At 40.7% G+C, this 27,165-nt stretch overlaps 4 protein-coding genes across 4 annotated transcripts; 1 reads left to right on the forward strand and 3 right to left on the reverse strand.

Annotated features, from left to right (window-relative positions):
• The first annotated feature begins 87 nt into the window (after window positions 1-87).
• On the forward strand, window positions 88-2,652 carry si:ch211-66i15.4 (uncharacterized protein LOC560315 homolog). Its single transcript, XM_068733532.1, has 5 exons — window positions 88-337; window positions 447-548; window positions 1,206-1,339; window positions 1,413-1,530; window positions 2,453-2,652. The coding sequence occupies exons 1-5, from the start codon at window positions 188-190 to the stop codon at window positions 2,516-2,518; spliced, it is 570 nt and encodes a 189-aa protein (XP_068589633.1). The 5' UTR covers window positions 88-187; the 3' UTR covers window positions 2,519-2,652.
• Window positions 2,653-2,659: 7 nt separating this feature from the next.
• taf8 (TAF8 RNA polymerase II, TATA box binding protein (TBP)-associated factor) lies at window positions 2,660-9,666 on the reverse strand. Its single transcript, XM_068733531.1, has 8 exons — window positions 9,509-9,666; window positions 6,997-7,156; window positions 5,266-5,364; window positions 5,124-5,186; window positions 4,917-5,041; window positions 4,329-4,476; window positions 4,027-4,169; window positions 2,660-3,113 (listed from the first exon to the last, which is right to left on the reverse strand). Exons 1-8 carry the CDS (start codon window positions 9,554-9,556, stop codon window positions 2,973-2,975), a joined length of 927 nt encoding a protein of 308 aa, XP_068589632.1. The 5' UTR covers window positions 9,557-9,666; the 3' UTR covers window positions 2,660-2,972.
• A 1,009-nt stretch (window positions 9,667-10,675) lies between these two features.
• Window positions 10,676-11,571, reverse strand: g0s2 (G0/G1 switch 2). Its single transcript, XM_068733238.1, has 2 exons — window positions 11,488-11,571; window positions 10,676-11,343 (listed from the first exon to the last, which is right to left on the reverse strand). The coding sequence occupies exon 2, from the start codon at window positions 11,325-11,327 to the stop codon at window positions 10,983-10,985; it is 345 nt and encodes a 114-aa protein (XP_068589339.1). The 5' UTR covers window positions 11,328-11,343; window positions 11,488-11,571; the 3' UTR covers window positions 10,676-10,982.
• A 2,695-nt stretch (window positions 11,572-14,266) lies between these two features.
• On the reverse strand, window positions 14,267-26,935 carry camk1gb (calcium/calmodulin-dependent protein kinase IGb). Its single transcript, XM_068733674.1, has 13 exons — window positions 26,705-26,935; window positions 24,036-24,147; window positions 20,653-20,778; window positions 20,452-20,526; window positions 20,211-20,349; window positions 19,036-19,159; window positions 18,804-18,879; window positions 18,366-18,478; window positions 18,173-18,251; window positions 17,583-17,670; window positions 16,923-17,269; window positions 16,723-16,820; window positions 14,267-15,765 (listed from the first exon to the last, which is right to left on the reverse strand). The coding sequence occupies exons 1-12, from the start codon at window positions 26,829-26,831 to the stop codon at window positions 16,763-16,765; spliced, it is 1,464 nt and encodes a 487-aa protein (XP_068589775.1). The 5' UTR covers window positions 26,832-26,935; the 3' UTR covers window positions 14,267-15,765; window positions 16,723-16,762.
• Between the last annotated feature and the right edge of the window lie 230 nt (window positions 26,936-27,165).

The raw sequence follows: 27,165 nt of genomic DNA on the forward strand, positions 1-27,165 counted from the left end.
ATATTATTATATATTAATGCTGTCAGTTTGCGTAATGAACGCACCAACCCAGGTTGCCATCGTTACAGTAAGACCAAACACCACGACGTCATGGCAGGTCGAGACGGAGCTGACTGCGTGTTCGTGTAAACGTTTCTTTTTCCTTCGGTTCTCACAACTTTCTTGCCCCACAAACTGTTTCCAAAAAATGTCCGGAGCTCCTGTTCAGAGAGCAGTTTTTGGAAGCTGTCAAGAGAGGAAACTCTTTCCCGTCAATTTTGCACCCGACCGGCTGGGAGCATCAATGTCACGACAGGAAGCGCCGCACATCGGTCCTGGGTGCTATGACAACGACACGGTTCGTCTCATCGTTTAATATCTGCCGTACATCGAATATTTGCGGAATAATTTGTCCTCAGGCCTTTATATGAATATAAGGGCTCTAAATGTGTCCATTCCCTTCGCAGTTTGGCACCATACTCTATGACTTGCAGAAGACACCGGGGAGTACGAAAGGATATAGTCTCTCTGCGAGGACTGCAGCACGCTTTCCGCCCTGTAGCCCGACGGTAGGCTACATGAAACTGTACTGAGAGCGTGTATCGCGAGCACTCCACCGGTTCTACATATGAAGTTCAGTTTGTTTACACGGTGGTGAAATGTAACTACATACCCAAGTACAATTTGTATGTATTTGTACTTTACCTGTATATTTCTATTTTATGCTACTTTTCATTTATACTATTCCACTACAACTTGGAAGCAAGTATTGAACTTATTACTCGTCATGCATCGTAATATTAGTTATTTATTACTTTACAGTTTCAGTATATTAATATTATGATGGGTTATGGATTAAGCTGGCTGGCAGTTAATAAAGTAGTTGAAATTGTCTCCACATTTATAAGCGGCATTATAATAATAATAATCCAAAGATAAAATATATATGTTTTGTATTATTATTATTATATATATATTTTATTATATATATATATTATTATATATATATATATTGTTATATATATATATATATATTATAATATAATATATATATAATATATTATATATATTATTATTATATATATATATATATATATTATATATAATATATTATATTATATATTATATATATATTATATTATAATATATATATATATATATTATTATATATATGGAATACCTGTTTAACATGTTTAAATTCATTTTGTTACAATGTCTATCCCCAGGCAGCGACCCCTTCCCCACAGCAGTACCAGCAGGATCAAAGCCGGTCCAGAGTCCCTCCCTCAGGCAAAACACCTTTCAACTCAACCACACAGAGGTTCAAAAGCACGTCGTGTACAGTTGAGGACAGCCCAGGGTGAGACAGATACACACACAGACACACAACAATGCCGACCCGAAGTGAGCTGACAGATAACTTTGTGAAACAGGCCTGGGGCCTACGCTCATGATGCAGTGACAAACAGGAAAGTAAGCTGGCCAATGTGCTTCGGGACCCCAGACTGGTCCAGACTGCCTCAGATGGAGAAGAAGTCACTCAAGGGGAAGGTAAGGTTTTTACCCCAAAATGTAAAGCAAACTGAAGGGGGTTCATACATGCAAACACATATCAATTTTCAAACTAAAAGCAGGGCTAGAATAAAAAAAAAAAAAAAGTTTGTGACAAGAGGTCTTTCTGGGGCTGGTGAGGATAATCTCAATAGAGACCTGCCCGTACAAGTTAAGGCCAAGAAGGTGAATACCACATCATATACTTATGCATTTTGTTCTTCAATCACTTCTCATCCTGGATTCGTTTGAAAATGTCAGTAGCATTAATGCTATACTATTACTTTTTTCGACATACTATACAATAACTTTTTACATGACTTTCTTTGACATACTATACTATGATTTTGATTTTTACAATATTTTTTTTTTCGACACGCTATACTATGACTTTTTTGGACATACTATACTACTACTATTTCAATGATGAATTATTACTTTTCACAACATACAATACTATGACTATATTTGACATACTATAGTTAGTATAGTGACAAGGCCGTTGGCCGGGACAGCATTATCAGCGGTAACCACCGTATGAGTGCAGTGCAGAGCGGCGGCAGGTAGCTAGCCAGTGGGGCACAACAGAGAGGGTGAGCAACTTAATCTCTGCTCGGGATTCCATTACTCCATTATATCTTAACATTCCAAACAGTTGTTAGCTGCTTTATTAATGCTCTGGTCCCGTATATAGAATGCTAACCCTTAACCCAGACATGAGCGGCATCAATCTTCGCATCTCTGTCTCGGCAAGAAAACATGTAAGAAGTCTGATGAACAGATTTAAAAAAAAAAAAAAAAAGTATGTTTTGACAATTATAACCGATTTTGAATCTTGTTCAGTTCTGCTAGAAAAAAATTGTGATTTTCTCATGTGGAATGATATTGAGCAACAGCTAATACTCTTTTATTTTTTTTTCAGCTGAACAGTGAAAAGGCGTTCCTGAAGCACAGAAGCAGAGTGGCCTACATGAGTTTGTACTATTAACTGTAAACCCATTGTGACAGTGATGTAAGATCTCGTCTCGGTCCTCATTTTGACCTGTGCCTTTAATGTCAATTTACTGGACCTGTACTGTTGTCAAGAAATGTTTGATACCTCAATTAAAAGTTGGAAAAAAAAAGAAGAGAAATTTATTTTTCTTTATTCATAAAATGACTGTATTTCTGTAGGGTTTGTATATTACACCATTGTGTTGCTTACAAAGCGACATTACACAATATTTGAACAAACGCGAGTGCTTGCTGAAGAAATTATGATAGTTAACAAGACGAAAGGAAAGTTCTTCAATAGACGTCAGCTTACAAAATGCAAATGGCAGTGCTGGTCCCGGCTCACGCAGCAGGTTGTTGCTGCTGCTCTCTGTGGAGGGAATCGCTGACTGAACTGCGTAAAGCACCGACCACTGTGACAAATGTGAGTCCGTCGGTCCATAGTGGACTCATTTCTTCCTCCTCACTTTGGGCTTCTTGACTGGCCGAAGATACGGGTTGTCGATCACATTGTCCTCGGTGGCCTTTGCGGAAGGAACAACTCCGCCAGGAGGAAGCATGGAGTTCTCTTTGTCAGCTCCTGGATCATCCTGAGTGAAGGAGGGGGGGGGAAGAAATAAGTGAGAAATGAGTGTTGGACCCGCTACCATACAACTTGAACATCACATTGTAAGGAATAATTTGACATTTTGCGACAATGTGTTTATTTGCTTTCTTACAGGGAGAAGATTGATACCACTGGTGTGTCTGTGGGTGTAGCATAGAGCTAGAGCACAGTGTAAAAATACCAATAAAAAAAGGCCCTGCATTGAAAATGGTACTTAGGTAAAAGTAAGCAAGTTCCCCTTTAATGTCATGTAGAGCCTCCAGGAGCATTACTTAAGTTTGGATATGGAAAATGTCATGTAGAACATACAAAAGCAGAATAAAACTGGATCAACCTGTCAGCTGCAGTGGTGTCTGCTCATCAGTTTTATTAATAATATATAACGGTCAGCGGTACACAATGGCGCCTTCCATTAATTGTTCTGCTGAAGGAGCGCAAAGGCTCATGGGACTGTGTTATGGACTGTTCCTGTTCTAGTGTAAGTGTGTTTCAATGACGTTCTGCTTATGTTTTGGGTGTGCTTGTGGGATTTAGTGCGTGTTGTTAGTTTGGTGCTCATGTTGTGCTCAAGGTCGTGGCCGTGACTGACCCGTGTGGAGAATGATAGCGTATTCTGTGAGCTGTTCAATGTTCATGAACAAGCTTGGAAACTTCAAAACCCTTATGAGTGAATTCTTCCACTGAGTTCACCACGATAAGATTAAAAACAGCATGTTGGACTTTTTTTTTTTAGCTTTTCAAATTCACGTGCACAAATATGTGGAAACAGAGACATATTCCCAGGAAGTAACTATTTTAAAATCTAAAGTCTGGCAACTTCTAGAGAGACACTGATGGTAGGAAAACGCAGACCACATCGGACGCTGGGACGAGTTCCTGCAGTGGTTAAGACTTACACTGATAGTGTTTCCTGCTGCGTTCTCGCTGTCTGTCTGGTCGTCCTGCTCAGAGGAGTCCGTCTCCTCCAGCGTCTGCAATTCCAGCTCTGAGGGCAGGAGGGCGCTGAGATACGGGATAGTGCTTGGTTGTGCTGCGATCACTGAAAACACATTCGCAGCTATTAGAACTTTAACTTGTGTAAATACGACATGCTTCCGGTAGCATAACAGGCGTACAGAGAACAAGACCGACTTCAATGTGTAAACAAGGTATTAAAACCGGTTTGGGACACACAGGTCCACTTGGTGGAGTCACTCACATGGGAAGGCAGTGATGTCGTCTTTGAAGAGGCTCTGAGTTTCTCCGGTCTTGGCCATGAAGCGCGTGAGCGCTCGCTCCACGTCCCTCCTCTGACTCGCTGCTTTTTCTCGAACCACTTGGTAGTCTGACACGGGCTCTCTGAACGTCTGAGTGGAAAACACACGGCGCACACACACACACACACACACACACACACACACACACACACTTCACCATCTGAACTTAACCTGCTACACATAATGAAGGGGCTTCCTGCTCGATGCCCTGATCGCAATGGTGAAACGGAAGGGTGTTTCCTCGGCATTCACTCAGAGTCCACATAAGGGACTTTATTCTATCTTCATATATAATATTACTAAAGGAAAATTAGTTCAGGGTTTGTATCGGGATCTCTGTCACGGCTCGGTCTGGTTACCATTCACACATGGACGGATACTTGTACCCATTGCTTCCTTTTTTTGGTACTCTCTTTAATAAGAAAAATGTAATTTTATTTAGCACATGTTTCACTTCACCCCCCCCCCTCTCACCTCCCAAACCTGTCCCAGTCTGTTACTAAGGCGTGATGTGAGAGCGCTGGACTCACGGGTGTTTTGATGTAGGTGTGAGGGTCAGGGAACTCCGGGAAGTGGCTGGGGATGTGAGCCGGATGTGTGCGTTTCTGGCCGGCCGACAGCGCTTTGGGAGTCACGGGTGGGTTCGTCACTGGAGCTGAAATTCATAAAAACAGAACACAAAAAAGGTGAGAATACCGTCACCAATAGATGACGTAATCCACGGAAACGGTACTCACGGGCAGTTATCACCATCCTCTGGGATCTCTTGGCATACACAGGCAGGGTGTCGGCTTTGAAACCTGCAGAGAAACAAAACAGATTCGACGATGTTCTCCGTGTTACTTTGTGATATCGACGCATCCTTGATATGAGACCTACCCATTTCAATGAGTGTGACCACTGTATCCGACAGGGTGGGGATGCTTCTGGCTGTGTGTTCACAATAAGCTTTAGCACACCGACCTATTTCAGAAATATCTAGAAAAGAGAGGAAACACGTCGGGGTTTAGAAAAGTCTCTCCTCAGGAAGACTAAACATTTTGCAGATGCAACAAAGAGATATGATACGGAGTACAAATCCAGTACCAGTGCTCCTTCTCTTCGTCTTAATAAGATGTATTGTCAGTCCTGATTTGCTGAACCACTCGCCTTCATTAAGCTTTCTTTAACATGTAATAAAAAAAAACTATTTCGATCCAAAAGTGTATTAATAGAAAAACTATTGTGAATCCTTCCGGCCACATGAGCTGACCGCGAACGGCACCGTGGACACAGTTTCACCGTAAAGGTCTCCCACTGCTCGCACGTTAAAACGCATTCATTGATCGACGCGTATGCAGGATGTGATGCATCAGCTGCAGCACATCAGGCACATCTGGATGACGGCCAACACGCATAAAGAGGTCTGCATTATACTGATCCAATAAATTCCTACAACTAAGAACTTCAACAGACAATTCTCCTTCCCTGCTGACATGATTGCTAAAAATCCGTCTCTACATTTTTGGCATAACGAAAAATGATTTTGTGATCCCGCACATGGAAAGGTCGACATGCGTGCGCTTCAAATGCAAGTTCATCGAAATGCGGACGTGGAAGATTCTGCATTGATGCAGTAGGAGAACATAATGGTGAGTCTGGTTTCAGTTCAGCACAGCTGCATCTCTGTGTTTCACTGTTGTTGCTCTCGCTACTAATAGCAATACCATTAGCTGCTCTGTTTCAAATGTTAGAATTCAACCGTGGCGTTGTTATATAATATCGTGAATTGGCATCACTTTACATCTGAATTAACTGAATTCAAAGCTGTATGGCATGGACAGTTAGTCAGTTAAATTCATTTTTCTAATATTAGGAACTTTATTTTAAGACGAAAAATTGTCAAAATCTTTCTGTGATATATTGTATTTTTAAATGCTGCCCTTATTTTACTTGAAATGAAAAAATAACATTTATTTATTATCAAAGTATGTATTATTTATAATTCATCAAAACTGATAATAAATGAATTAAATTGAATTGTCTTGATAGTGAGTATTTACTACATACAGACACTGATTCAACTGTTAGGCTACATCAATATACATGGAACTAAATCATAGCGCAAGTTAAACATTATTAGGATGTTCAGGACCTTTGCATGAGGAAATTCTCTCTAACCGGACCTCGTTGAATTCTAATTGAATACCGTCGCTATAGAGACTGTTGCAGTCAGATTTTTTAAAGCACTTTCTAAATAAAAAGGGACTTCAGATTTCTGGGACTGCTTTTATTAATTGTGCGATTGTGTGATGCATTTATTTATTCATGATTTGACTTGCCTTGACCGAGGATGCTGGGATGGTTCTAATTATTGCCGTTTAAAACGTTTTCTATGTAGTTATTGTTAGGTGTACTTTTGTCTGCCTGCCTGTACTATATGCTGTAACACAAACTTTGAGGTTACTAAAGACTAAACTGATGACGGCAACGTAGTCGAAAACATTTGGTGAATAAAGCGCGGTGCCCTGGAGAAGGACTGTGCGCCCCGTTTTCATTTTAATACACAAAAATATTAAAATATTCGGCGCTTAGGAAAATGAACACGTCTACTTTAGGATTCATACATACAGCTTTGCATCATCTCAGTGAGCGTCTCCACTGCTGCCTTCTCGGCGCTCTCGAAGCCACACTCCGTCAGGAGGGCGCTGACTACAACCTGCAGGGTGCGCCGTCGGGCCAGGTGGTAGTTCTCTGCAGGGCTGGTAGCTGCTTTACCGCCACTCCCACGCTGAAAAACATACATGAAATAACACGTGTGGTGAGTGAGAAAAAAAAAAATACATCAGACACTTAAAAGATCCCCATGGAAAAAACTACCTCATTCCAGCATGAAAGAAAGAACCGTAACATTAAGTACGAAGGTAGGAAACTAATACAACCAAATAGATTGTGAAAATAAAACCATTAACACAGTATTACCATTTTAGGTATATAGCTTTTATCTCCCATTAGGCTGTGAGGAGAAACTCCTAAATATAGGCGGGGTGTAAGTTCTACCGACAATTTAGGGCTGGGTGATAATTCAATATGATAATTCCATCGTCTTTCAATATAATCGTATTATGATGAAATCATATAGGCTGTGTAGACATCATGAAACACAATAATGCTGTCTAAATGTATAATAACCAGCACATACTAACTTTTTGCATTTTGCATTTAAGTTCTGAATTAAATAGAAAAATACTTTTCATCATTACTTTTCATTTGTTCAAGTATTTACTAATTTATTGATGCAGCACATTGTCTGTTTGCTAGCATGTTACAACTCATATCTTTATTTCAAAAGAATTTCTAATTATAAAAAAAATAATAAAGTAATATTCTAAAATATGATGTCTTATTCAAAACACAGAAACATGAAAAACAAAACAAAAACAGTAGTGCATCTGTTGAATTTGCATCATGAGGAAATGTAAAAAGTAGCAATAAAATTTTTTTTAAAAAAATTCTCTGGTCAGATAATATGGCTTGACATCAGGGAAAACATCCATCAACTTTGACTGTGTTTGAGCACCAAGCATCACTGATGTCAACACCTCCTCTAGTCCCACCGGAGGCGTCCTGCGCTCTGTCCTGCCGTCCGCCCGTCAAGTGCAGCGTGATCTGGGATGCAACGATGGAGTCAGATCTCTGTAAGGATGTGGGCACAACAGTCACCAACCTCCCATTGTTGGGTTCGCCTGAAGTTTTACTTCTTCCATCTTCTTTTTTCTGCGACCAGACATCAGACAGCCAGGAGTAGGCTAGGTAGTGGAGTATCCTTAGATCCTAGCTGGGTTAGCTTAGCTTTCAGCTAGGCTCTCCTGCCTGGGGCAGTTTGGTGGCGTTTGGTCCGGATATACTGGCTGGTTGGTCCGGATATACTGGCTGGTTGCACGGGCAGTGATTGTCTCAAAGTCTGCTGCACTTAATCCAATCCCAACGCTTCCTTTTCTGATGTTGATGAAGTTATTCTGTCATATGCCATTAGTGCTCTAGTAATAAACGCAACAAAAAAAAGCACTTATGGCATATGTCAGATACAATCATCAACATCGGAGAAGGAAGCGCTGGGTTTGGATTGATTTGTGGAGAGCAGACATTGAGACGATCACCGCCCTCGGCTGGCCACCCAGTCAGACCAAATGCTACTGAAGTTGAAGTCGAGAGGGAGAAGAGCCAAGATGAAAGCTAAGCTAACCCAGCTAGGACCTAAGCAATTCTACCACCCAATCTCATCCTGGCTAATGTCGGGTCGAAAGAGAATTCAGGCAAACCCGGCAAAAGGAGGTCGTGACTGTCGTTTCCACATCTTTATAGAGACCTGGCTCCATCGTGGCATCCCGGGTCAAGCGGCCCTTGACAGACGGACCGCAGGACTCTGGAGGGACAAGAGGACTCTGTTTACATCAATGATGCTTGGGGCTCAAACATAGTAAATATTGATGGACAACGTTTACCTGATGTCTAATTTTGAATGTGAAGATGTCAGTCATATTGCCCAGAATTTAAGTAAAGGTACATAACACTAGTTACATTCCACCTTTCATAGTATTCCATCATATCAATTATTATATTATTCTGTTTTCATCAAGTGCATTCTAATGTAGTTCGTCAAAGAGATGCCAATATAATATCAGACTTTTTATAGTATTGGGTAAATTACTGAGTGTTATATAAATGTAGTGAGGTAGAAGTATAATATTTCCCTGTGAAATATAACGCCAGTAGACTAGAAGTATTAAGTAGCATAATATGGAAGTAAGTGCAAGTAAAGTAAAAGTCAATGTCCCAACACTTCCCACCATTGCTGTTTGACAAGCTTAGCTTACAGGTGCACACGTAGCTACACATTAGCAGGTGTAACGTTGAAGGAAAACAAATAAAGACAAATGAACCAAGACCTACAAACTTACCGTAGATACCATGCTAATGTTAGTAATACTTGTTGAGAGACACATTCGGCACAGTTGAGTCTCTTCCAACAGACTGCTAACAGTTAGCTAACAGCTAGCTTAACATTACAACCTAACGTTAAAGGTAGCGTTACGTTAGCTACATCCTGCTAATGACAGTGAGTATAAACATCGTCTCTTACCCCTCCTGCATTCAGTGAACCTCCCGATGCCACCGCAGGATCTGCCATATGTAATTATTTGTACTCTGTTCGGATTGAAAAAACCCAAACTGTATAATGAGAAAAACGTTATTTGTCCCGACGGCCGTTTAGCCTAGCCGCGGTTGGTAAACACGGTGTGAATTTATGTCGTCATTTCCTGTTCCGTCGACGGAAGATTTAATCCACTCGTAGTGCACACACTGCCGCCATCTAGTGGTTGTATGTAGAATTACGACTATATTTTCAATCCACGTTTAATTAATTGTCCTCGCTGAGTAGAGACTTGTGGGCAGTGGTGGAATTTAACTAAGTAAGTGAGTAAGTACTTTGTTCTACCTAAGTACTGTAGCGTACTTAAATACTTAAATTCGTATTTGTACTTCACTTGAGTACGCTATTTATTTCCCTTATATGCAAACGTCATACTTCTACTCCACTACATCTCAGAGGCAAATATTGTTCTTTTCACTCCACTACATTTGTCTGACAGCTTTAGACGTTAGTTATATTTCAGATACCATTTGCATTGCTGTAGATAAAATTACCCAACATAAAGTAGTTATTAATAATAGGCTGACATAAACAGTGCAACGTTAAACAAATCTACAGCAGTTAAATGCAACATACGCATTAATGCAGCAATAATATTAATCCAAAACCAAACAGTGATAAGGACCGTTTTTACTTGAGATAAATTATGTAAACCTACATTTTGCTGATAATATACATACTTTATTGAAGTATGGTTCTGAATGCAGAATGTTTTACTTGTAATGGAATATTTTCACAGTGCTGTGTTGCTACTTTTACTTCAGTAAAAGATTATAATACTTCTTCCCAACACTGCTTGCAAAAAATGCTGGTGCTAAAATCCAGCATACAATAAGAGCGGGAAAAATGCATATAGCACAGATGTGAATGTGGGGATGCCTTACCTCTCATTAGTAATAAGCACAGTGACAACAAAGATGCAAAATTTGTGTACTCAGCATACATTTGTCACAATGAAGGTAAAATTGGTCATGGTAAAATTTTAGTTCATCTTCTCTTTATATACAAATGTATGTCATGTCATGAATACATCTATTTGATCATCTTGCAACATGTGCAAAGGGCTATATTACTCTAAAATCAGACTGGAATCAGTTGCTAGCTGAAAATATCTTTATTAGAGTGCAAAATGATTTAAATCACACACATTCCATTTTTCGTCCAACACATTCATCAAGTCACATCCAAAGGTATCTGCTGCCCAGCAGCGAGACATTGCTGTACCCTCCAGTTTTCAGTGTATTTACTAGTTTTTTTTGCCAGTCAAAAGGGAATGTTTAACCAAATCTGAAATAAAAGAATGAGTACAAAGTGACCAGTTCTACGTGGTGTTTTAATTTACCACCATCACCATCAACATTGTAAGTGTCGTGTCCATTTACACCAGGATGGGAGGGTTTCTTTAAGAAGCATGTAAGCGGATAGAGCTCCTCCGCCCAGCAGTCAACAGGTGTTTGGCCTTGGCCTCAATCACTACCGTGTTTAGCACGTCCACAACTTCGGGGCGAACCGAGGTGGTGTGTGACTTCAACGCCTGCTTCTTCTCCTTCTTCACGATCAGCTCTGCTGGTGCGTCCTCAACAGTCTCCTGCGCCGCAAATGGCAGGAGAACAGTTTCCACCAGTCCACCAACAACTCCCAGCACGGCCATAGTCGAGCCAAGCATGTAGATCTTCAGCATGCCTCGGCTTGGCCTCTGGTTTAGCATCTCCTTAGCGAACGGGATGATCTCGCCAATGGTTTCCATCGTGTGGTGCTTGAGTCTGTTGAAGGAAAAAACTGATGTTATGTCAGGGAAAATTGTAAGAGAACTTCTTTGCTTTACTGTTTAAAAACAAAGTATTAAAAAAAACTTAACTCAATCTTTCCACTATACACATACAATGTTGATACTGACAGATACTCACTTTGAAGCACACCCCAAACTCTCAAGTGTTCAGCCCAGTCAAGGATTCGCAAGCAAACAGACGAGGGCAGATCCTGTGATTTAAACACAAGTAGGAGTCAGGTCAACTCCCACAAAGGCGATGGAATGCATATTCATGAGGCTATAGAGCAATTGCTTTTTGGAGCAGGGCCCTTTTTGGGTAAAAGGCCACGGGTTTCTCGGACAAGAAGTGAAGCAAATATTCCCTCTAGGTGAAACCGTGCGTATGACATCACATGAGGTCGACATGTGTTGCAGCAGATGCATCTGAAATACTTTCCATGTTACTGAACATTGAACCACATGAGTCATTGGTTGGTGCTACTTGGCTTGTCGCTGTAAATATTGATCCTCATCAGGAGAGCTTAGTGTCCAATCACAGTATGTGAAACTATGTTATGTCCCATTTATTGTCGGGAAAGGCATTGTGATCATGCCGTCATGAGCTTCTCTGGCTCATGCTCGCTGTCTGACCATAGAGCTGACCATGAAGCAGCGAGAGATGGCAGAGTGTGCCTTTTGTCTGAAACTCTCTGACCTTAGACCTCGTCCACTCACTGCAAGAGAGGAGGGAGTGAAGTTAGGCAAGTGAGTTGTGAAATGTGTCTGATCTTTGTCACAGAGAGAAGTGTGATCAAATCTCAGTGAAAATGGCGAACGACCGAAGTCATGAGATGTCTGCATGTCGGTTCAACATCTGCACACCAGATGTTAGAGACACCAGAGCAAATAATCCAGTTGGGTTTTAGCCATGCTGTGGCTCAAGAAATGATGTGTCAGTTTGTCTGTAGGTTTACCACTTTGATTCAGACTGAAATACCTCAACAACTATTGAATGGATTGTCATTTTATACACACATTCATGGTTCCCAAATGACATCTCCCACTCATTTTGGTGATCCCCTTAATTTTCCTCTAGCGCCACCGTGACGTTAACATTTAGTTTTTTATTAAAATATCTTCATTTATTTTTTGCTTTTTTTGGTCAGACACATATGCAACGCTGAGTACCTTGTACTATGTGTGGTATTTGTTATAAATGTACGTTGGTACATAGAGGGTGATAAGAAGCTGTACCTGGAGGGACTTAGGACCCAGGGGAATGTAGGTGAAGCATGGAACGTGGAGGGAGTCTGTACCGGGGCGGTAACGTGCATGTGAAGTTATGCTAATAAAGAGTTAAGAGCAGTTTGTTCTCACGTGCTTAGATGTTTATTTAAAAACACGACAATATGTATTTTGATATTGTCACGTGTGATCCTATAACGAGACGTGTCACCCGGGGGGGGGGGGGGCGAGGGGGGGAGGCGGCAGGAAGAGACGCCACACAAACAGCTGTTCACCGCTCGCTGCCCGGTTCTTGTGTTAAAAATGTCCGCTTAATAAAAATAAAAACAACTGCGTTAATGCGCGATAAAATAATTGTTGGCGTTACTTTATTAATGCGATAATAACACGTAAACTTGCCCAGCACTATTTTAAATACTTCTCCATAACTTTCGCTACAGGCTAGCGGCTAGCTGAGTGTCTTCTTCTGCTTATTGGAGCTTGTTAAACAACTGACCGACGCATTACCGCCACCAAGTGGTGGGAAGCTATATTGTAACTGAGCGTCTCACGGATAACAGTAATATCGCTGGTGTCTTCAATTGATAACCGAAAAATACCTGATATTGTGGTAAATCTTCCAGTTGATTGTATTAGTTGTGTAGAATTGTGTTTGGAGTAAAAATGGCTTACATGATAGTATTGCCCAGACTTTTTTTTTAATCTGGTATATAACATGTATACATGCATTATATTCGCTCTGAATAAATGCATTTTTTTCCGATGGTATATGCTACTCGTCTGAGCCCTCGAGACCCCGAATTCGGGGGCGTCGTGCAGAACAGGTTTTTGTTTATTTATTTTTTTGTCCACATTTTGTTAATCTATGTGAAACGTATTGCGAGGGCTGCTTTTGAGCCGATTTAACACTCTGAATGAATACAATCATATTATATAACTACATTTTGGGCTTGTAATCTGTGTGCCAAGTTTGCTTGTGTTTCGAGCATTTTTAACCTCTCAAAATGACCATCGTTTTTCACCACGGCGAAGACTGCGTTACCACGGCAACGGCGTAAACATATATAATCTGCTCTTTTCTTTGGACAAAATGTGCCCGGTCGTTTCTGAGGGCACTTTCAGCATGTTATGAAAAGCTGGTAAAATAACAAACAAAACAATTGTTAACGTTTGTCGACCTCTACTGGTGATTATTTAGAATTGCAGCAATTGCAATAAGGGTCAAATGTATTTCTGTCCCTGTAATTTGAACTTTACCCAAAATGTGCAATTTAACTTGACCAAATTGAATCAAACATGACCTTTTGAGTTCATTATCCACAAGCCTAAGTTTTATTTTGACGGCAAGTCCTTTTTAAAAAAGATTTATTGGGTATGAATGAGAAAAATGTTAATAGTTTTAGTCAGTTTTATTTTGGGGTTAAAAAATATTTAGCATTTATCTTTCCAAATATTTCCAAGAGTAATGGTACATGTATTGATATCTGTACACATTCTATGCCATGTTTTATTCTCAATTCATTCTCTGAGCTCAGATTCCCATTTATTTTCAAATTGTAAAACACCTTTACATCAGTGTGCTACTAATTTACTATTAATCATTCCAATCTATGCATCACAAATATATATTGTTCAATGATTGGTGTGGAGTCATTGTTTGAAGAAGAAAGACAAACAAAATGGCAGCGGAATTAAAGTAGATCCTGTACAGGCTTTATTTACGAGCATCCCATCATAACACACGGACTAGATCGATATCAAAGCCACTCACAGCTGGAGGGACACAACACAGACTCTGAAGAGTGAACCATTTACACTACAGTAAGTGGAGAAACATCTACAACAGTGTATATGAATGACATTTTACATTCCAGCAGCTTGATGGCAGTGATAGATATGAGTTCAGTAAGTTCTGGATATACTTGTAGTATTTACACTGTTAACGATTTGTGAGTTTGAACATGTATGCTTTTTTTTTTTTTTTTTTGTCTGTATAGCACTATTTCATCATTATCATTTTTATAAAAAAAAAAAGGAAAGAAAATACATTAGAAAAAAAACAACAACAACAACAAACAAATAACACAAAGAAGGTAATAAAGATAAGAAACAACGTTAACAGGATATATTATACCTGTATGGCTTATTTGAAGCAGCAAGCATGCATTTTTTTTTTTCTTCATACACTCTATTGCACTTACAAATGCAGGTTTGCTAAAGTATAGTATTTTACACATGAAGTATAATAATATTGCATTGTGTGTATTTTTCTTAAACAACATGTAACCACAGCGCTCTAATAAGACTGGACACTGTGCGTTGGTGAATTCAACTCTCCCTGATCAAAACCCAGTAAGTGTGACATAAAGCCTTCATGAGATCAGAGGTTAGGGGCTGCATCACAATGACTGAGTTAGACATTCAGCAGGTGAGTGAGCCCATCCCTTGAATACTTGAATTCTGACCTGTCCTGTTTAACTGAAGTCTACCCTGTGCATCTGAGTTAAAGTGAGTCTTGTGCATCTGAGTGTTCGTCTGTGTGTGTGTGTGTGTGTGTGTGTGTGTATGTGTGCACCCCGCTCTAACCAAATGGCCTGTGAATGACACAACAATTTGTAGGTCATTTAGCGTGCAATAAGAACACATGTCTTGCTTTTTGCACGTCATTTGTACGGCATGTAGTCTGTACTGACTGCGATGAAAGCGTAGCCGCGTAACTATGATATGCTGTCAAAAAGTGATGTAGCATACAATGCGAGAGGGACCGCTTATGGTGGGCAGATGGGTCAAACAAACACAGGACTTCACGGTGGCGACGTGGTGTTAAGTGACACGCAAAAACTAGCATATAGATGACACGTAAAAAGCCAAAAATGCGTACTAACGACGCGTGGATATGTCTTTCTATTTATACGCCTTTCCATGAGATTGGGTTGGTGTGTGTGTGTGTGTGTGTGTGTTTGTGTGTGTGTGTGTGTGTGTGTGTGTGTGTTTGTGTACGTCTGTGTGGTTGTCGAGAAGCGTCATAGGCACTCTTTCCCAAAAAAAAAAAATTAAAAATCTCCCTCTGCCTGTGTGGACCTCTTGGACCGCTTGGGTCCGTCAGAGGATCAACCACGCCTCAGTCACAGTACCGGGGGACCCGCTGACACAAAACAGCTGCATGCTGAGTCAGCACAGCAACACTGACCTGCAGAGGGCAAGAAACACACTCAGGGTGAGACACAGACACACACACACACGCACATGAACAGCACATTAACAGTCAAACAGTATATTGTCATACAGCATGTAATTAAGGGCCCTGCACACCCACACAGGGAGTTATTGTGGCTGAAGTTGGGAATTATGTGAAGTCACCAAATTCCATGTACTTAAAGATGGAATAGGCCACCTAAAACAACCTAAAACAACATTTTCCAAAAAATAAACTTGAACAGGTACTAACCTTGTGCCCATATCGGCATATCGGTGCTAAACTAAACAAAACCGTAACCTTCTTCATTGTTTTTATTACTTTTTCCCCGTCTCTTTAGCGACTTTTCGTTTTGTACCGCGTCTTACTACCTACTTCCGGTTTTGTACCTTCAAAATAAAAGCGCAACAGGAAATGCACCGACTGCAGTGACAAAACGTCCAAAATAAAAGACACACACAAAAAAAGAACAATCTATTAAAATACCCTACACTCTCAGAGGTCCTTTACAGTCACCAAATTCCATGTACTTAAAGATGGAATAGGCCTTTTTTTTTAAAAATGGGAGCCATATTGACATGTCACAGTGGGAAAAGCACAGGTTTAAATAATACAATCAATGTTGGCTGAATTCCATTAAGCTGCTTCAGTTTCAGGGTCCGGGTATCGTTCATGCTAGTTCACGGTCACACTGCCATGGAGCCCACAAAGTCAAAATGTCTGCCTATCATAAAGATGTAATATAATGATTGCTATGTACAATGTATTTGCAAATTATTGTTATAATGAATTTGTACAATGTATTGAAATCGGTTTAATTGATGCACGCTGTAACATAATAATTCCATATAGTTCCACGATACTTTTGCAACAATTTTTAAAACGTGTGCGTAACGACACTTTACATTAACGTAGGCGGTGACGATATGTAAATGTGTTACTTGAACCTACCAAGTAAAATGCTTGTTTCCACGCAAACTTCATGCAGCATTCACATGACCGAGCAAACTCCCGTCTGTAGAGTCTTGCCGTTACGATTTTTACCGTACCTGAAAAAAGAAGAGAGAGAGATTTTCTTCATGTGGCAGTCCTGCTGTGATGTCATAAATATAAAAAAAAAATGCACGACATAAGATGAAGCTGCTACACACCCGTTGAGGTTGGCGGGCTCTGAGTGGTAGACGTTCTTGCCCTGCTCAGCCATGGTGGGAGCGTGGTGGGAGCCGGCGTGACTCTGAGTGGCCTTCAGCGTGTGATAATGGCTCTTCATTTCAATGGGGCTTGTGGGCAGCGACATGTGAATTGTCCCGTTTACGTTCCCATGGATCTCCGTCTTTGGGTCGAATTTGTCTGGATCGAGACGTTTGTGGTTGTTCTTTGGGGAGGACACGTCGACCACCTTGATGTCTGGGATACTGGTCTTCCTCAGGGCCACCTCCGAGTGGGCCAGCTGCAGCTTCTTCATGTGGTTGATGGCTACTGCTGCGTTATAGGCTTGCTGCAAAGTGAACACGTCCAAAAAAAGAGATCTGAGAGCCATATAGACATAGCTTCGCTTTGGAACACTCTTAGAACTACAATAGATTTATGTTTAAAAGTAATTTTTACTGCTGAACAATCAAGTGTCACTTTGGTTCCTCTGACAGTAAAAGCCCCACATCAGCTATCAGTGGCCTTGATTACTGAACAACATTGTATCAAACTGTCCTTAATCAGGAAGGATTTAGGTAGGACACCTGATTAAGCTACTATAAACTACAGCTCCTAAATGAGCTTACCGCATCAAAGCCAAGAAATCGGCAAGGACTAACCTTCCACTTGGACTTGGCAAAGTTCTTTTGGATCTGAACGCTGACGGAATAGTAGATGTCCTGACTCCGGGCCGTCTTTCCGATAATCCTGGAAAACAGATGACGCAACGGAACGCTTGAATATATTTCAAGGTAGGCGTGTTAATCCTAAAGGCATCAGTGGGGATACACTCCTGTATGTCATGCCTGCTTCTTTAACTTGTTGTGTCACTAAAATGTTATAAATCTAAGGATTATAATACAATTTATTTTGCTGTCCCTTATCCTAGAAGAGAGATATAACTGCTATTTGGGATTCGTGCTGCATAGTAAAACAGCAATAACTCACAATGAAATATGTTAGATTTATATAACTTTCAAGACATATAAATAATAATAATAATAAAAAAAAGTAACTTGTTATTCTAACTATGATACAGTAGCCAATAGACATTTTACTGTGAAAAGAAAAGCCTAACTCTGCTCAAGAAATGCAACTATACTGCAGTTTATATTGTTTAAAAGCATACAATACAACGTATGCTTTTAATTTGATGCATCATAACCAATATTTGAATCAAAATCCTTCCAGGCTGATGATTGACACTCACCAGGGATGTCGGAGCGCGAGGTCAGTGGAGTAGCGCATGCTCGGATTCTTCTGCATCATGTTACGGATGAAATCTTTAGCTGCAGATCAAAAGATGACACACACACACACACACACGAACGTTAGGGCTGGGGCTGTACGGAGGAACAAAGCTGCTGGAGCAGGCTGTGTACATTATGTCTCTATGAAATTACCAGATTCAGATATGTCATCCCAGAAAGGCGAGTCAAACTCATATTGCGCCTTCATGATCTTGGAGAACAGCCTTGTCTCACTTTCTTCATAGAAAGGCGGATATCCACAGAGTCTGAAACATAAGCATTTATTATTGTTGGACAAAGGGGAGCACTGAAGAAATATTCCACACATGTATATTTGCCAATGTGTGCAGGTAAACAGCAATGCACAGTAGATGCTCACTAGATGGTGCTATCACTCAACCTCTGCATCATTATAATGTATTTAGGTATCTGTGTCATGCTTAACACACACACATGACCAGCAGTGGCTTTTAATCTGAAAATCCACTTGCGACAATGAGTTGATTTACAATCTTGGTAGTCTATTTTCTTTTTTATTGTATCTCTGTCTTACTGATGTGTGCACACATTCACCATGACTTTTATACTTACAAGATGTAGGTGATAACTCCAATAGACCAACAGTCCACTGCCTTGCTGTAGGGCTTCTGTGCCAAAACTTCAGGAGCTGAAAGAGCGGAACAAATGTCAACGCTAGGCCTTTATTAATTAGACCTGTATGCGGAGAAACACAGGTATAAATATATAAATATTACATGTTGCAATGCTGTCTTAACTCAGTTAGTGTCCATACACCATTCATTAACAAGGCGTGTCTCCTTACCTACGTATCCTGGGGTTCCACAGGCTGTCGACATGATGTCATTGTCTACCATCTTGGAAAGTCCAAAATCACTGATCATGATTTTGGAGTTCTCTTCCTGGCTGTAGTACAGGATGTTCTCTGGCTGCAGAGGGACAAAACAGACAGGAGAGCCGTTCACGCGTTGATTGAATGCGTTTGAACAAACTCTTGAGTATCACTTTCTATAGAAGGAGCACTGCTGCAACTGGAGCTGTACCACTTGCAGTCTTGCATTTTTGGGAAATACGCTTATTCGCTTTCTGGCCGAGAGTTAGATGAGCTAAACAATACCACCCTCATGTCTGCATGGTAAACTTTAAGCTACAGAGAAAGAAACAATCCAGCACATAACGCTGTAAAATGATTAATTTAAGAGGTTGCATAGCTAACAGCTGTTTGCTGCTATATCAAAGCTCTGAGTGCTGCAGGGATAACATATTTTTGGAGGCTAACTCTGGAAGTTAGCGAGGGCTTCCTTGTCGAAAAGAAAATGGTTTTTTTTCCATTGGATTTTGGATAATTGCAAAAAAATAAGCTCTGTGGCAAAAAACCCCGTTTCTGATACTAAGAGGTTTTGTTAAACAAGATAATCTCCTCAAATGAACACCACTTTTATGATTTGTGAAGCGTGAATAAAAGACACTTAAAAGCTTCACAAGAGAGTTATTTACTGACGTATTCCGTACATCGTAGAACAAACCCCTACAAAAACACATCGACTCCGAGACGAGGGAACCGGAAGTGCAAAAATGCTAACTTACATCCTGCAGCACTCTATGGACTTATTGTTCAGAGCAACTTCAAAGTAGAAGTTATCATTTTGAAGAACTATTTTGTATTAAGATATAATTTCATCAAGTGTTTTTAATAGTAGCAGTGTAAAGGATCATAAAGTATCGATGATTGATGGTTGGTAAGTGGTCAAGTAAATCAGCCGACCTAAGCGACTGCATACTATGTGAACTATTTAAGTATTTAAGTAGTGAATGTAAAAGTATTCAACCATTTAATACAAGGTCCTATAACGTGGCTTTATCCCAAAAGTGCACTTGAGTAAAAACACTTCATGCTTCAGCCAAAGCAAACGTATGATTTTTGTATATTATCTGATATATATATATATATATATATATATATATATTATATTATCATACCTTGAGGTCACGGTGCACTATGCCGTTCTCGTGCAGATAGCTGACGGCCTGCAGCACCTGCTGGATCACGCTGCTGGCATCCTTCTCCGAGTACACCCCCCGGTCCAGGATACGGTCAAAGAGCTCCCCGCCTGAAACACTGGCAAGAAGGCAACACGAACATCAACGCGCGATCTTAAATCCCACTTTATTTAGGTGACCTGCTCGTTTTAATTATCATACGTAATCGAAAAAGACTCACAGCTGCATGATGAGATAGTAATGGCTCTGACTTTCGTATAAATCCTCCATCCCCACAACATTGTCGTGTTTGATTCTGTTTAGGAAAACGACATTACGGTATCGCTGTCATAATCCCACAGCAGAGCATATTCGCAACAGACACAACCATCCACTGACTACTTAGAGAATATGAAATGAAAGTCAATCACACGGTAATTACCTTCTCAGCACAGTGATCTCGTTCTCCAGATTGAGGTCTACTTTCTGCTTCTTTTTCACGCACTTCATGGCAAACAACTTTTCCGTCTTCTTCTCCTTCACCATGTACACCTCTGAGAACGCCCCCCTGTTCGTTTAACACACAGACACATTGAAAATCAGTTATTAATGGTGCAGTTGTTGATTGCTTTGAAACGTCACAGAAAGATATAGCAAGTGTCCCCCAGGAGTCTTCCCTCGTATTAGAATGGGGACCTGAACAGCCTCTTGGTGGGTCTACTTTCCATGTTTCCCAGCCAATCAGGGATATTTTGCTTGCTTCTGTTTTTGTCTATTTTGTTGATGGGTCAAATGTGACTTAAGTTATAGAGATCATTTATTTGCAGGGCTGGTATTAACCTACATGAAAGTCTTTATGATTTAGAGTGCCCGTGGTGTGAGTCCCATTTTTCTGTATGGGTAAATGCTAATTGGCATATTATGAAATGCGCATATTGCTCACAGTGCAAGGAAAATTTCCATTTCATTCTCACATATCTGTTCGATATGAAGCTGGTGCAAGGCGATATTAGCTTAGCATAAAAACAAGGGAAACAGCTAGCATCTGTACAAAAACCCAAAGTGTGATAAACGAAAATAGTGTGGGACTATTTCCACTGTAAGTTAGGAGCTACTGGTGCTAGTGATGTTGTTACCTTCGAACAGAACAGAAGATTTAATCCCCTGTTTTGTTTCTATAACTTCATCGTGTTTCTTCTCTTTGCACACTTGCGTCACACAGAGATGCAAACAGACTCAATTTCTTGGAGCGCATCCGAATTCAAATAAGCACACGGCAGAAATAGCAATATCAAGGGGTTCAATTAAGGTCTGCTGAAGATCTCTGTGGCTTAACGATTCACATGCCAGAGGCTTATTATGGTGCTCTGTGCTGCGTTGTCTGGGAATAGTTGTTCTACCAGGTGGATTAGTTGCTTTATCCCCCGACGTAACAGAAACAGCCGCTGGCTGAGAGCTCTGGACTCCAAGGTCCGAAACTGAGCATGTGCGGCAGGGATCCTTGGGAACAACAAGCTGCCGCACAGTACAGTACAGTACAGTACAGTACAGTACAGGTCACAGACAGATGTCAAGACAGCCCTGCCCTCTGCCTATAAGGTGATGACACTGACCCTGAAGGATGAAGGAGTGTACCATAATGAGGACCGACACACGCGCCCGCTGGAGGATCTGAGTATTCATTTAACAGCTCAATGTGAAATTATGACAGTTTCCAGTTTCATTTCCCATTGTTCAAATACGTGTATCTCACATTTAGAAGGCCAGTGTTGCCACACACACACACACACACACACACACACACACACACACACACAGACTTATACAAACTGCAGAATGGTGGAGGCTCAGGGAGGCAGACAACAAGCTGTCCGCACAGCATCATCACAGCACTTCACATCCCGTTGCTCAGCTGATTTCACCTTGGTTACCGCAGCCCATCCTATTCCTCAGATCTCCTTGAAGATTATTGTTACTCTCAAGAGAAAATCGTCAATCAAGCCCTGAACACGAAAGCCAGGCAGCATCCTTTTATAAAAAGACAAAAGGGCAATCAGAAATCACTGGCGAGCTAACTGGAGTGTGTAAATTTGGGAGCTTAAAAGTCAAAATTGTAGATGAGAACGAAATTGCTCTGTGCTTTTTGAGAGTTGCATTTACCCCTGATGAGACTGTGTGCTGATTGCCAGGAAACCATTAGGATGTTGTTTAAACTACGTGTGATGACAGAGGCCCAATGGGAAAGGTTGTATTTGGTGATATCCTGTCCCTTCTGGATTCGCTTCCTTTTATTGTGATGGAAAAAAAAACAAAACTGAGAATGGGCATAACAGCTCAGAGGGTTCAGTCTGTTGACACCTTCAACAGGGATGAAAGCAGTCCAGCAAAACCATTCAGTGGCTCAGAGTCTCTCTTTTGGTTCCTTGTCTTTAATCTAATTGCAAACTAAAGTATAATTTCGCCTTGAAATTGATTTTCAATACTTAAGATGAGGTGAAATAAACGTATCACGAATAGGTCTAAACTTCTTTGCCCACATTTCCATAACACTCCCAGAGCTGTTTTTCAAAGCGTTTGGGGAAATAAAAGTAATTGCTGCAAACTAATTGGGCCACGTATTATATCATGCACTGTACTCAGGAGGGCCTCGCCTCCTTCACTGTCCAATCACCGGCGAAAAACCTTTCAGCAGCCTCCTCAGCCCTCAGCACAGAGCCGCTCTGTTTTTCCCCGAAACACGCAGGCAGCATTGGCGTGTGCGCCTTTATTTACCGCGGGCCTCTGATCTACTGTTCCACAGCCACCTGCTGAATACCTCAGAGTACCTGCAGACCGTCAGCGTCGACTTCACAGGAATTAGGTCAGCACAGGAAACTGTCAGCTGAGTGTGTGCAGAGTATACAGTAACACGCAGCAAAACATTATCTTCATCGTTATTAAAAATAGCCACATGTGAACTGATATACATCAGTTTTTTTCTTCTTTTATGGCTGCAACTAATGATTGATTGATTAATCAGTTTATTATTTTCTTGATTCATCGATTGTTTTGCCCATAACATGTAAGAAAAGAATGAAAAATGTCTCAATTATCTAAAGCCAAACGTGATGTCATCATGTTTTGTTTTGTTAGACCAACAGTGAAAAGCCACTTACATTCAGTTTAGCTGACGCAGAGAACCAGCAACGCCTTGGGAATATTTTATATTTTTTGCTTTAAAAATGACCTAAATGATTATCAAGTTATCAAAATAGGTGTTGATTATTTTTCTGAAATCTACAAATAAAAAAAAAAAAATCACCTAAATGTTGCAACTCTACTTGTTTTCTAACCTTTTTTTCTCTCTATATATATATATTTTTTTTTTGTGGGAAAGTGAAAATGCAATGTGATTCTCAAGAAAACGATATAAAGTAAAACAAATATTAGTTTTTTTTTTAGTGAATTAACTGCGAGGTCGACTCAAAGCCAGACCGATTAACCCTTTGCAACAGCTAAAGTGCGATGTTGTCTAAGACCTCAGTAAAGTAGGCCTCCCCATGTCAATCCAATCAAACCAGTAATCTGTCCTCCAACTCAAACAGCATGTGCAGAGTGTATTATCACGCCATGTGCACGTCAAGACACACAAGTTTTACTGTAGTGCCTTAATATCACTAAACTAAACATCCAGCGCTGGTCAATATTCCCAGAGGTTCTAAGAAATACAGGAAGAATTTCTACGTATACACAAAAACTGAACAGGAAATTAAAGCTAGCTCAGTAAATATTAGGATTTCTTGAATAAACCAATACTTAAATAAACAGTGAGTAAAATGTACTTACGATCCCAACTCCTCCATGAAGTCGAAAACCTCCTGGATGTTTTCAGTGACCTTCTTCCATATGTGTTCCGCCTCTTGACGACCCATTTTTGCAGAAGCTTCAACGGGGATTTCTTTCAGAATTAAGGAGGAAGAGAAGAGTAGATGTCAACACTGAAGTTCCACAATGCTCCCGTTTTCTTTCCGTGACTAAATTCAATAATCCTGGCTTATTGTCCAGACCCCCTCGTGATCATAATCATAAACAGAAAGTCCTTTGGGATTATAGAAGAAGTCATGATGTAGCGGGTGTGAAGGTCGTCTGCTGCGCTGCTCAGACTGTCTGCGGGAGGACGAGCAGAGGAGACAGACATGTGCCGGCGTCTGACTGACAAAAAGGTCGGAGCAACTAATCCGTGCGGTAACCAGCACACAGGACCCACGCTGCACCAGGGTCACATTACACTGTATGATGCTGAAGTGTATGAATACAAAATCCATCAGAGATATCAAACAAGGAAGAACATTTTTTTGCACTATCAAAAATTTGTACGTTAAAAAAAATAAAAAAAATGCAACAACACAACTGATCATCATACAGTGATATTCACGTCTTATGTTGAGCAAAATAGTTGTCTTTGCTTAGATAATGAACATTTCTTAGGATTAGAAAGAATTACTTCTCTAATGAAACTGAAGATACTGAGAAGGATTAGGAGCACTATAAATGAGCAGGTTACCCAGTTTGGTTCCCTGCCCTCTTTTCTTATATAAGGGATAAGCAACTCTTGATCTGGAGACCTGACCTTCTTACAGGTATAAATACCAGCGGATAGCCTCAAACAACTTCACTTTACGTGCTAAATAAATGTCTTTGACTACAGCCAGTGGAGGAAGTATTCCAATCCTTTACTTAATTAAAAGTACTAATATCACAATGTAGAAATACTGGAGGCTAGAGGGCGTTCCTTAAGCAGCTGTTTCCTGTTCTTTGGAACTGTCCTTTAGTCCTGCTCAAACTCTCTAATTGCAGCCTGTAAAAGTAAAAGTCCTGCAGTGAACATGTGGACAATGTCAAATTAAATTAAATGCAACTCTAATTGGGATAATGTGCTTAAAGTAAAAGTACCCGTTTGTCCCCTCAGACTGTCTAATGATATATTATACCATTATTATTATAATTATAACTATTATAATAATAACTATTAGTATTATTCATGCTTTTATTCAGGATTTTACCGATTGTTGATTAGCTGGTTGAGGTGGAGTTCATTCTGAACGATTAACTAATGTTTATCGTCATTATGGATTAGTCTACTGATTATTTTCTCAATAAGTAAATTAATTGTCAGGATTGCAAAAATTCTGAAAATAGCCAGAAACGCCACAACAATCTTAATTTGTACAGTAACTAAGTAACGAAAGCTGCCAAATAATTGTAGTGAAGTAAAGGGGACAATATTCCCCTCTGAGATGTGGAGAGAAGTAAAAGAAAAGACTCCAGAAAAGTACCACAAATTTGTACTTGAGTAAATTGGTTTAGCTACATTCCACCACTGACACATGCAGAAAAGGCACCACTTGAAGTACGCATGTATAAGAATATATGCGCAACAGATGAGGGGAACATCTGATATCTAAGTCTGTGAATCAATCCATCTTTCATTTTTCTTTTGTCCTCATGCATATGTGCAAGGACACCAATACTGCAGTACACTTAATTTAAGACATACCATTTGCATACTAAGGATTTCAGAGTGTTGTCTATTCACACACACACACACACACACACACACACACACACACACACACACACACACACACACACACACACACTGCTGAGCTCAGAGGGTCTGCTGTTTATCCACGCACACAACAAAAGCTCTTGCGCCTTTTGTCCCCCTGTTGTTCTCATGGCTTCCCTCCGCAGCAGCCTTGTCGTTTGTCTGACCGCGGCGTTTGAGCAGCTTAAAAACATGCAGAACACTGCAGCTGTATCTGATGCACACACACACACACACACACACACACACACACACACACACACACACACACGCTGCCATGAAGAGAATCCCACCGAATGCTGGAGATCATGTTCAAAACCGCAAGCAGTGACGCAAAACCCCGTTTGCGGAGTCAAACCCTGCAGCATTGATCCGCGATTTAATGCGGTTACTGTGCCGTTGTTGTTTTTTTTGAAATTATGCCAAAATCTTTCTACATGATCTTCATTCTACAGAGGAGTCCTACACTGCTCCTCCCTTAGCTGTAGGTTTGAAGTCGAGTCGCGCGTTTTTTTTTGTTTACACTAAAGCACTCTTCAATGAATGGACAATAACAAAGCAAATAGATGTGTAACTGACAGTGGATGGTGCTATGCAGCCCTTTTTGTTCTACTCTCGTGCTACCAAGTTGGCTGCGGCATCGCGCGGAAAGATCACTCTGCGGCAAAACAGCGAGTGATCAGATATTCAGAGCAAGCTTGCAGCACGCAGTTCTGAGCAACAGTATGATACAAGCAAGTTCGGACTCACGATGCTGAATGTGAATGCAAAAAAAAAAAAAAAAAAAGCCAAACTACCCAAAATTACGCACAGAATACAAATTAGGCAGCGCTGGGCTGAACAACTACAGCAGCATAAATACAACGAGAGTAGTTTTAGTGACTCACTTCATGAAGAAGAGACTTACCCAGAGACTGCGCGCTTTTGGATCTCTGCTGCTCGGACTCTCCTGCCAAATGCTCGCCGTGGTCTGGACAGCTTACTTTGTCTGGGACTGTACAAGTACCTGTTGTCAAATCAGAGATTACATCCATGGAGAGAGCCGAGGGGAGGGGCTGCTGACAGTGTTACAGGTGCACATTGAGATTGCAGGTCAGGCTGCTGCTGCTGCTGCTGCTGCTGGTGCTGCTGCTGCAGTCATATCTTTCCACGCAGCAACAAGTTTACACAGATTCATTCAAAACAGCAACATGTGCACGCGCATGCGCGGCTACGCACACACATCAGTTTGGCAGGCCTCTTCGCACTGACGGTGGACTAACATTTTGAAATGCGTGGCCGGTAGTAGTAGCATCATCTAATGGCTTAATTAATACAGTGGACGTGTATCAATGCATTATGATATTTATATGTACTTATATCAGATAG

Source organism: Cebidichthys violaceus, unplaced genomic scaffold (assembly GCF_023349555.1).
Source record: "Cebidichthys violaceus isolate CVI_PGR_0920_01 unplaced genomic scaffold, fCebVio1.0.p SCAF_6, whole genome shotgun sequence".
NCBI classification, from domain to species: Eukaryota; Metazoa; Chordata; class Actinopteri; order Perciformes; family Stichaeidae; genus Cebidichthys; species Cebidichthys violaceus.